At 44.6% G+C, this 11,234-nt stretch overlaps 3 protein-coding genes across 4 annotated transcripts; 1 reads left to right on the top strand and 2 right to left on the bottom strand.

Moving 5' to 3' along the window:
- The first annotated feature begins 2,463 nt into the window (after positions 1–2,463).
- Pmar_PMAR028276 (mahogunin, putative) lies at positions 2,464–4,803 on the top strand. Of its 2 annotated transcripts, XM_002769061.1 has the most exons (12): positions 2,464–2,525; positions 2,725–2,919; positions 2,963–3,067; positions 3,135–3,217; positions 3,269–3,391; positions 3,438–3,562; positions 3,608–3,678; positions 3,729–3,866; positions 3,916–3,978; positions 4,029–4,155; positions 4,217–4,428; positions 4,476–4,803. In XM_002769061.1, exons 1-12 carry the CDS (start codon positions 2,481–2,483, stop codon positions 4,596–4,598), a joined length of 1,410 nt encoding a protein of 469 aa, XP_002769107.1. In that variant the 5' UTR covers positions 2,464–2,480; the 3' UTR covers positions 4,599–4,803. The 2 variants fall into 2 exon arrangements, with proteins under 2 accessions (XP_002769107.1, XP_002769108.1); XM_002769062.1 differs by lacking the exon at positions 2,963–3,067.
- A 667-nt stretch (positions 4,804–5,470) lies between these two features.
- On the bottom strand, positions 5,471–7,811 carry Pmar_PMAR028275 (cell adhesion molecule, putative; the record flags this gene model as incomplete). The annotated part of the gene is made up of 5 exons (XM_002769060.1): positions 5,471–6,532; positions 6,575–6,712; positions 6,763–6,944; positions 7,001–7,290; positions 7,609–7,811. The coding sequence occupies 5 exons, from the start codon at positions 7,809–7,811 to the stop codon at positions 5,591–5,593; spliced, it is 1,755 nt and encodes a 584-aa protein (XP_002769106.1). The 3' UTR covers positions 5,471–5,590.
- A 1,551-nt stretch (positions 7,812–9,362) lies between these two features.
- Pmar_PMAR028274 (cell adhesion molecule, putative) lies at positions 9,363–11,234 on the bottom strand (the record flags this gene model as incomplete). Its single annotated transcript, XM_002769059.1, has 4 exons — positions 9,363–10,307; positions 10,355–10,492; positions 10,543–10,724; positions 10,775–11,234. 4 exons carry the CDS (start codon positions 11,232–11,234, stop codon positions 9,363–9,365), a joined length of 1,725 nt encoding a protein of 574 aa, XP_002769105.1.

Raw genomic sequence — 11,234 nt, 5'->3', positions numbered from 1 at the left:
GGCTTTGGGATACAAGGGATGTTTCAAAGACGATTAGCACCTCAGTAGGAGTATAGCGATTTCAATACTTTCAGGAATTCTCATAAACCTGTTTCCATGGCTCGCTTCTTATGTCACACATACGCAATACACTCTCCCAGTCAACGTGTGCTCTACAGCGAATGCTCGCTGTAGTATGAAAGTCCTATTTAAGTAATCCCTTATCGTTTTACGAAATTCTTTGTAATAGACTACTTGCTGCCACTATATCTCTCACATCAGATCCTAACTCCCGATCTTCAGGATAACACACATAACGCTATAATTTTCCCGCATCGTTAGAAAGCTATTTCACAAGCCCTCATAAGGAGCAAAAATTGTGAGGTACCTTACGGTTTTGTTGCAAGGCACTTTTACATCCTTACGACTTGCGGGGTACGAGTGAGGTAAGGTGTCACTAGGCTCCTCACCGTAAGGCTCCTTAGTAGGGAGTCCTTACCCTACAAGGAGCAGGGAGAGTCTCCCCACGTAAGGCGATCTCATAGGAGATATTTCAAGCCCCCTCCTTGGTGCCGTGAAACTGCTCCGGTGGTACATTATGGCACTTTATCGCACCGGCTTTACCATTCTCGGTTGTTCGTTCCGCTCTTTCCCGCCAGACCACGCGTCTCGCGGCGAGCCACTCGTACGCGGATGTTCTGTCCCTGAACCAAACAATTAGACTTGCAATTGCATATTCGACTTGGCGCTTTAGAGTTTTACGGTGATGACCGATTGTTCTCGAGCGAGTTGATGGTAGTGTTTTTGAGTTTGCTGTACTCAATGGCCATAACCTTATTTTTGAGCTTCATCGGAGCACTGCGTCGACTTTTTCATACGCGCCGGTATGCTCTATACTCGTAAGCTGAAGATGCACCTCGCGGACCTCAGTGCGGAGCACGAGGTGCAACTATAGTGAAAGCACCTCGCGTAAGGTGTACGTCTCCTTGCCCCTTGCTCCTAAATTAAAGGTGCACCTTAAGGAGCGTTTCTTGTGAAATAGGCCCTAGGGTTCCACTCACTGTCTGCTTCTACTCTGAGCAAAAACGAGCTTGAGAGTTCTGGAGCGAAGCGACGGGTTCTCTAACTTGGAGACTCTAAGTCAGATGAGTTTAAAGACTAAACTCAACATGGATATACAGTAAAGCCTGCATGAGGGAATGATTCGCCATCTTGATCTGCAATTCATGGAGACCCATCAGGTTTATGAAGTTCGTATCCGGAGTTCGACTTGCTACTACCCGATTAAGTACTTAAGTCCATCATCGTTTGCCCGACTCGCTTCAATCTATTCAATGCAGTGTACTATCAAGCTGAGTTTTCGACGACTCTGTTGTATCGTGTGTTCATATGACTGGACAGAGCTCAGTATAGCATACAGTCGCATGTGAATCACCATGTGCTAGCTACTATCTCATATCATCCACACTAACATGATGTTAGTAACATCTAATGATTAGATTGTGCTCCAGAGCGGGCGGCTCTGAGCGACTCTATGTTGTGTCCTTGCTATCATACGATCCGCTAGCAGAATCGTGTTCTCAAGTTACTCCGAAAGTGTTAGCTTGAGAATGAATAAGGAGCGTGGCATAGTACGGTGATTGTTGCGTAAGAAACTGGCACGGTTGAGAGCGGTCAGAATGGGCGCTTGTCTGAATATCTATGGAATGGTTTAACCGTTACGGTTACGAGTGTCACCTATTCCTCTTAATATGGTATCCGCTATGTGACTGGGTATCGAGTGCTCCAATTTCAGAGGGAATTGTCCTTGTTGGAAAAGAAATCGAAAATCTCGTGACTTACTTGAAAAAGTGTCACGCTCCGTATAACATTGATCTTTTCATCTCAACCTGAGACTTCCAAGGACGCATAGGTCTACGTTCTCGATTCAGTGCAACAAGGACATAATTTAACTGGTGTATCTTAACATATCGCTTACACCCCCGAGCGTCAGCGAGCTAGAGAACCCCGGAGCGAAGCGACGGGTTCTGCTAGTTTTACTCCACGACGGCTCAGCATAGTAGTGTTGAAAAGGACTTGACATCAATCTGTGGTGATAAGGACTAGTAGCGGACCACAGAGTTACTGCTATCTCCTCTGTCAAAGCCATAGTCGACACTGATAGAAGACGGCTCCACATTGTGGATGTGTACACGACTTGGTGTGCCCACCTTCAAAAACCTATTGACGGGCTTGATGATGGAATAAATATCATTCGCCGAACTGTAGAGGAATATGCTATTCAGCAACTATTGGATCCTCTTCTATAAGGTATCTAACACTTGTACTCTACACTGGAATATTCTAGGTAGCCCAGTGGGTAAAGATACTGGGTTGCATTGACGAGCATGTTCTTCTTGCTCCACGTGATAGGCCGACACATGATGTTATCAAGAAGGTGTTCCTTTGAGTTATAGGAGGTATATACATATTTGTAAGGATTTCTGTTTTATTCCCTTATAATGGGTAACAGTTCATCTCGGCGTGGTCGGACACAGTCACCACAGGTAATACCGGGAATATAATCGATCACACTCTTGAATGCTGGGGTTAGCTTTAGAACTGCATTATAACAATTTGTAAATGAGTAGAAGCGCACGAAATCTGATTAAAAATTGACTACATTTTATCATTTGACTGAAAACATGGTCATATTTTCCTACACTACCATTGGACCGAGACTTGGTCCATATATACAAGTGTTAGCATTCCCAACAAGAAGCAGAGCAGCAGCATCAGCAGGAGCAGCAGTCTCGTCCTAGACGGCAAGGGACATCCTTTAGTCTCTGGCCTACTGTATCCTGGATGGGTATATCAAGGCCCACCATGCGTGATACTACTAACTCTACACAACAACAACAGCAGTCTAGTATAGTAGTCCAGTCTAGGCAGCGGCCTCCGGTAATGGTATTGCTAGTTGTATAGTATAAGGTGATTATATTAGAATGATGGTAGTCGGAATGCAGTAGAGTCGGATAGCGGCTTATGGCCGACTGTGAACTGGTCCGGTGAATCTCCACTACGTCAACAGCAAGAGCAGCGTTTGCAAGTACTCTATCTAGTATATCAACAGCATGATATACTAAGAATAAGATTTGAGTTTGGTTTCTTGTCAGGCCGCAGCGTACCAACAACAGCAGAGACCGGTGTATGTATTCCGAGGTGGGAGATATGTCCCGGACCCGACAGCAGACCCGAGGTGGGATAGAACCATGGACCTCTCGGATGATATTCATGAATTGTACCATAGGCCCTATCAAGCACCCTTCTCTCCATTCAGTCTTGTCCAGACTATACCGGAAATAAAGCAGACATGTGTTGTCAAGAATCCCTGCAACTTGAGAAAGGACACTATCAAATTCATCGAGGACGGGTGAGTTTAGTTTACCACATACAACAGACCATGGTCATCTCTGCAGCACCAATACCCCTCCTAAACTGTGCTTTATGGTGGATACGACGACCCCATGTACAGTGAGACTGCATTACTTTGTTGTGGGGGATGCCAGTTCTCATACGACAGATATTCCTGAGATTAAGGGAGGTAGTCTGGGTAGAGGTGATGGACCCTCGAGGTTTGTATCTTCAGTGCGGACATACACGTATGACTTACCGCATGCTGGATTGCGACAAAAGATCATTACCAACGATGAGGTCCAGGTATGGACCTGTTTTGTATCTTTTTCACTCAACCTTAAGATTCTTCTCAGAGAATAGATCGTCGTCAGCCACTTCCTGCAGGATGGTCCTCCACCGCTTATACGAAAGGCTCCCATCGGTATCCCGCGGTGGTTGAGATAATGTCAAAGAGTAATTCTAATGGAAATTCGAAAGATATAATTTGTACAGTAATACCGTTAGGATGTCATCTGTTGCTTAGTAGTGTCATCTTGTCAGGGCCAGCTCACTTACCTCAGTTTTCCACCTGTCGAGGGGACGGAGTTGATGATGAACGTGAAGGTATAATGGGGACGACTGTCGGGTGGTTTGGTGAAACTGTTGGTGACCAGGTGTTGAAGCAAAGGGTACTCTTCTCTACCCAAGCGTATGACATGCATGATATTTATGGTATTGAAGCTCCCCAATCAGCCGTACATGAAGTAGTAGAGCAGATAGGAGATACTGTAGAGGGGAAGAGTACGTACTGCTATACCGAGGTCCCCGGTTCGATACCTTGCCGAGATATTTGACATTTCAGTTGTTAAAGGTGGTGGCAATTCTCCTTCGTCGTCCTCTGAGGAAGAGTCCATCAACGGTGAAGCGGCTCCTAGTCCGAGCCACCCAAGCCCTGGACATTATGATGATGAGGCTGATGCTATGGCCAGTGAATGTGTTATATGCTTGAGTGAAGCAAGGACAACAGTCGTACTCCCTTGCCGTCACATGTGCCTTTGCAATGATTGTGCTGTGGTAAGTGGGGGTATTGTGGCAGTAGTTAGTTCATATCATCTCCTCAGAGAGTACAAGAAGCCAATCCTGGACATGTATCAGCTAAATGCCCGATATGTCGCCAGCCGGTCACCTCAATGTTACAGATTGCTGCGTCACCATCATCAATAATACGGGAATCAACGTCTTAGTCCATGCATTGGAGATACCGGCTTCCACGATTCTTGGTCTAGGTCATTTTGTACTAGAAGAGTGTAACATTAAGCATAGCTGTTGTTATCATCATCATGGTGGGCCTCTTCTGAGGCAGTGGTTTTCTATTTTGTCCTCATGAAAATTATCATCCTCGCCCCGGCCCCCATTCAAATGTATCATCATCACTACTACTACTTTAGTGTTACTGCACCACATATACCTAGTTGTGTTATGACAAGTCTGTCAATAACCCATTCAGTCACATCTTGTTGACCCCTTCCAAGGGCCTCCACTGTGGAGGTCCTTTACTGTGAGTAAGTACTTGTCAAAGGTGGCACTGCCATCACCCCTTAGAAGCTTATGACATATCGTTCTAGATTGGTTCGGATGTTGATGCTTACCTCGATGTACCTACTATAGTCAAGGTCACGGTGGTGATGCTCTTCATCCGAGCTACGATTTCCTATCGGAATCCTGGTAGTTGGCCACCAGTATCAATGTAATGCCTATTCTGTGGACCGGTGCTGAATTCATTGGTCCATCTCTTTGAGTATTGCGAGCTCTTGGTGACAATGCGGCTGTAGGGGAATTGGGTGAACCTTGCGACTACTTGATGTGTAGCTGTGGATGATACCACTGTGATAAAGTATTTATTTCACATACTAACATGTTCAATGGTGTGTTCACTTGTAAATCGGAAGTATACCAACTTGGACTAATGCCTTCTAGGAGTAAGCTGTGATGAGAGTTATATGGACCCCGGTCCCAGGAAGTAACTCTAGAGGGAAATAACAGTGGGTGGGTGATTGATTGACAAGACAACATTCAAGTGTCGAAAACAGCAGTTGTCGAATCGTAAGGAGAAGAGCCGTCTTAGGCTGCCTAGATTAGTATTGCGAAAATTGCATCACAAACGTGATGAACCGCTATCAATGGGGATAGTAGCACAAATGGCAAGATACATATAATATAGGAACTACTGACATTATTACTGCGGATCAGGGGGTCCAATGGCCGTATACAAACCTCCACAAGAGTAGAAATCAGGCTTGCAGTACTGGTTATTACACTGAATGCAGGCTGCCGAGTTGGAAGCCGTACCCATACCACAAGGGAAACTGCAATGCGACATAGAGCACTTGGCGTTGACACCATAGCACATACCACAATCGCTAGTGATCGGGGGAAGGTTGAAAGAAGTCTTGGAGGGATCCTCTGTATAGTCTACTAGACAGCTGGACACTTTATCGGGTTTACCAAGGCTCTGGATACTGCATGTCTCGATTTCCTTAGTGAATGCCTGTCCATCATAGCTGGGGTTGGTAGTAGATAACCACCAGCGAATTTCGTTACGAGTGTTGCATTTACCACTAGCAATAGTAGACATCTTAACAGGTGATGAAGACTTAGTAGACCATCCAGCAGCAGAGTTCTTAGCTTGTACTCTGATATTATAGGAAGTACTGGGCTGTAGGCCGGTAACATCACACCATAGAGCACCATCATCATCATTAGCTGCTACTTGGCATAGTTCATTACCATCATCATCAATAACACGATAGGCAGTTACTGGTAGATCACATTGAGGATTATTGGCTTTACTCCAACTTACACTTACACCATCAGAGAAAGGCGTCTGTAACATAACATTACTCGGAGGATCGGCTTCACAACTCTCAGTTGTCGCAGTTGATACTCCATCTGATTTTGGACTTTCACCTTGAGAGTTCTTAGCCACAATATAGAATGTATAATCGCTACCACGACTAAGCCCCGTTACAGTGTATGATGTATCATGACCATCAACTGTATAGGTATTATCACCCTCACTGATGATATACCTCAATATCATAGCACCGTTGTCAGCAGGGGCTGTCCAGTTCAACGCTACAGAGTTGGAAGTGCTACCAGTGTCAGTCAAATCAGTGACCTAAAAAGAATCCTCTATATTAACCCTACGAATCGATGATACCTTATCGGGTGTCGAAGCATTGGGTTCATCCGTAGTCATAGTATATGGCTTGCTAGAGGGACTCTCTCCGGCACTGTTATTGGCAGAAATCTTGAACATGACCACATTACCCGAACTGAGGCCGTCCACAGTGTAAGGCTGAGGTAAACTTAACATCAATTACGACTGTACAGTGGCAGAGGGCTCACCTTAGAAGCATCATCCTGTGATATCTCAGCCTTACTCCAGCGACTATCAGGAGTGGTATCATTAACACTATTCACCAAAGCATGCTGTATAACATAACCAGTTATATCAGCACCATTAGTGGCAGTAGGAGGTACAATACTAACTGATACACTACTAGTAGATGTATCGAATGCCATTAAACCTACAATAGAAAAGTGATGATGACATCAGATGAGGAGGAGGAGGAGATGATCTTACCAGGAGCACTCGGGGCGGTAGGGTCCTTAGTGCCTTCCATTACGGCAACTGATGGGCTACTAACACGACCATCTTCCATCTCGATCTTATAACGGATAAGGAGCTGTTCACCAGCAGTTAATCCAGTAAGAGTAGCAGTAGTGGCATGGTCCTTATCATAGGGAACCTCCAATGATACAGTCCATGGACCATCAGAACGTAGACGTCTTCCACCTCCACTACCACCAGTGGCAACTTGTGTCTCGATAAGGTAATCCTTTGGATCATAAGCTGATGCTGCTGCAATAGGACTAATAGTAATGCTGATGTTAGTATAACCAGATACAACAGTCGGGTATTGTAGTTCACCAAGATCGATAGTATTAGAAGTACTGTTATTACTCGATCCACCAATAATACCCATACAATAGAGTACAAGGAAGAATATACCAATACCAACAGCAATACCAATAATTAACATAATAAAGTAACGAATAAAACAGAAGAATGCTCCTTTGTATTTATCCCAGAAACTCCTCTTCTCCCATTCTTCTCTCTCCTCATCTGTCATCTCATGTGGAGGTCGACAACAGAATATCATACAAACCCAATAACAGAAGGATTCCCACTTGGTACGGCTCTTCTCCAGAGTATCGAGCTTGCTAGTACTAGCATCTGGTGAGGTTTCCAGCAACTCTGCTGCCTTTGGGGACGAAGCTTCCCCTATACTGAAGTCGTTTTTGTTGCTGCTAGCTCTATCTGAAGTTGTGGAAGAGGACCCAGTCTTATGGAGGCCCCCTCCTTCCGCTGATTCTGCATCAGGATTGTTCATTTTCAAGCGTAGAACAGAACACTACCTATCAACAATCGTATTTTTCCGTTGTATGTATTGACGTGGGCAGCCGCTTACAGTAACCTTCCGATCCCCCACTCCCCATTCCTGTGGCTGTGTCGCAGAAGCAGAAAAGGGGACAGCATCGACCTTAGCGTGACACAGGGAAGTCGATGACACCGTCTGCATGAGATACCTTTCAAGTGCAGGCTCTCTGGAGAGTTTGATGGATGTCATTTTCCGGTTCTCTATTCCAGAGAGTATCTTGGGATTTCGAGTTGATCACAAAACAGTGTAAGGGGCAGAGGTAATGATGTTCTCTCTTTTGCACGCGTGCGCAAGCTGTGGCAGTGGCAGTGATAGTGGTTATTACATCACGCAGCCCGTATGGGTATCGTGCACACAGTGATATTCACATTGAATCTCTTAAGGAACGTTTTCAACGTTATACAAGTCCTTCGGCAGCCGTATACTCTTCCACGCCGTAGAAAGTTTATCGAAGACGCTTCGGTTTGACATCAGTGAGATCCCAAGTTCGATTCCAGGGTGAGGCATTTTTCTGGATGCTGTGTAGGTTAAGTTTGGACTTTGATCCTGACTAATCAGACCTGGTGAAAACTGGACAAAGGCTTTCGAATATTTCGTAAACACACTGCAGGTAACCGTAACTATCTCGTCCCAGAGATTTCTTCGAACGATGAAAGTCCTGTCATGCGGACTAATGTCCCAAGGCTATAAGGAATATATTTAAGCATCCAATTTTTGCCTGAGCTCAGGTATGAACACAAGGGTCTTGGACGGCAGAAGATCGACCATGACCGTGGCAAGATAATCGACTAATCAGATACATGAATTCAAACCACGCGTTATCTCCTCACTGTGTGTGTGGAGAATCCGACTAGTAGGTATGTCATAACGACAAGGCAATATGGCTTGCTGCCGCTAGCCACGATCAATCGGATGCTGCTGAACATACCGAATAACCGGTCTTATTTAGCCGTGAAGGCTTGGAAGGATGCCTTTTGCGGAAAGGCAGACCGAAAAAAAGAATTCCCTGAGGCGTACATCTGATGATGGTAGAGTACTGTGAACTCCCATGGTAAAAGACGAAGGGGAAAAATGATTAGTACAGTTCTTGAGTATGCACCAACGCAACCATGAAAGATCCGAAAATTAATCGCCTACAAGCGGTAAGGAATGCACTTATTCAATCTATTCACATAACTCAGACACGAGGAAAAATTAACGATGATGATAACCTAACCAACACAAAAAGATGGTGTGCCAAAAGGATGGCTGCTACTAGAACGAAAACGTGTTATGGGAGGCAATTGTTATAACACATCTAAGAGATGACCACAATCATAGTGATAGTAGCCATTAAAAATCGACGAGGTCCTCCCAAACACACTGTTGGGAAAATACCGCTATTGGGATATTCGAGAACTGGTCATCGAGCAACAATATCAATCCGAAAATTCAAATTGATACTCGAAGATGGAAAACAAACATGAGGTCAACCTTCACGGTTGCTATGCCCCCTCTCTGTAGTTACTGAGGATCAGGTGGGGCAATAGCCGGATACAAACCAGCACATGAATAGAAAGCTGGTTTACAATAGTCATCATTGCATTGTAGACATTCAGGAGAGGTAATCTTAGACCCAAGTCCACATGGGAAACTACAGTGCTTCATTGAGCACTCACCATTCACACCATAGCACATGGAGCAATCATCAGTTATTGGTGGTAGATTGAATGGAGTCTTACTAGGGTCCTCAGTGTAATCAGTGAGGCAACTTGACACTTTATCGGCGTTTCCAAGACCTTGAACGCCACACTTGGAGATAGCATCAGTAAAGTCCATGGAGTTGTAGGCGGGGTTAGTGGTCGTCACCCACCATCTAATCTGATCCCTAGTGTTGCATTTACCACTAGCAATAGTAGCCATCTTAACAGGTGATGAAGACTTAGTAGACCATCCAGCAGCAGAGTTCTTAGCTTGTACTCTGATATTATAGGAAGTACTGGGCTGTAGGCCGGTAACATCACACCATAGAGCACCATCATCATCATTAGCTGCTACTTGGCATAGTTCATTACCATCATCATCAATAACACGATAAGCAGTTACTGGTAGATCACATTGAGGGTTATTATTGGCTTTACTCCAACTTACACTTACACCATCAGAGAAAGGCGTCTGCAACATAACATTACTCGGAGGATCGGCTTCACAACTCTCAGTTGTCGCAGTTGATACTCCATCTGATTTTGGACTATCACCTTGAGAGTTCTTAGCCACAATATAGAATGTATAATCGCTACCACGACTAAGCCCCGTTACAGTGTATGATGTATCATGACCATCAACTGTATAGGTATTATCACCCTCACTGATGATATACCTCAATATCATAGCACCGTTGTCAGCAGGGGCTGTCCAGTTCAATGATGCCGAATTAGACGTAGTCGACTGCACAGCAAGATCTGATACCTACAGCACAGACCAATGAATATAGAAAAGTGGACTTCCACACCAACCTTATCAGGCACTGATGCATTGGGCTTATCTGCGATCATTGAGTACGGCTTGCTGTATACACTATCACCGGCAGAGTTCTCAGAAGATGCACGAAGTATCACAACTTGACCCGATGAAAGACCATCAACAGTATAGGGCTGAAGGAAAGGGGAATCTAATGAAGACATCTGACAGTAGAGCATCTCACCTTAGAAGCATCATCCTGTGATATCTCAGCCTTAGTCCAGCTACTATCAGGAGTGGTATCATTAACATTATTCACCAAAGCATGCTGTATAACATAACCAGTTATATCAGCACCATTAGTGGCAGTGGGAGGTACAATACTAACTGATACACTACTAGTAGATGTATCGAATGCCATTAAACCTACAATAGAGAAGTGATGATGACATCAGATGAGGAGGTGATGATCTTACCAGGAGCACTCGGGGCAGTAGGATTCTTAGTGCCTTCCATTACGGCAACTGATGGGCTACTAACACGACAATCTTCCATCTCGATCTTATAACGGATAAGGAGCTGTTCACCAGCAGTTAATCCAGTTAGAGTAGCAGTAGTGGGATGGTCCTTATCATAGGGAACCTCCAATGATACAGTCCATGGACCATCAGAACGTAGACGTCTTCCACCTCCACTACCACCAGTGGCAACTTGAGTTTCGATAAGGTAATCCTTTGGATCATAAGCTGATGCTGCTGCAATAGGACTGATAGTAATACTGAGGTTAGTATAACCAGATACGACAGTCGGGTATTGTAGTTCACCAAGATCGATAGTATTAGAAGTACTGTTATTACTCGATCCACCAATAATACCCATACAATAGAGTACAAGGAAGAATATACCAATACCAACAGCAATACCAATAATGAACAT

Source organism: Perkinsus marinus (assembly GCF_000006405.1).
Source record: "Perkinsus marinus ATCC 50983 genomic scaffold scf_1104296966482, whole genome shotgun sequence".
Lineage (NCBI taxonomy): Eukaryota > Perkinsozoa > Perkinsida > Perkinsidae > Perkinsus > Perkinsus marinus.
The sequence above is the reverse complement of the archived record's forward strand: the minus strand, read 5'-3'. Positions and strand labels throughout refer to the sequence as shown.

What these genes read in the sequence shown, in the direction of transcription:
- Pmar_PMAR028276 (XM_002769061.1), top strand. Translation starts at nt 2,481, where the DNA reads ATGGGTAACAGTTCATCTCGGCGTGGTCGGACACAGTCACCACAG. An exon ending in AGCAAGAGCAGCGTTTGCAA is followed by an intron (nt 3,068 to 3,134) that starts GTACTCTATCTA and finishes GTTTCTTGTCAG; the next exon opens with GCCGCAGCGTACCAACAACA. An exon ending in TTTGCAATGATTGTGCTGTG is followed by an intron (nt 4,429 to 4,475) that starts GTAAGTGGGGGT and finishes TCATCTCCTCAG; the next exon opens with AGAGTACAAGAAGCCAATCC.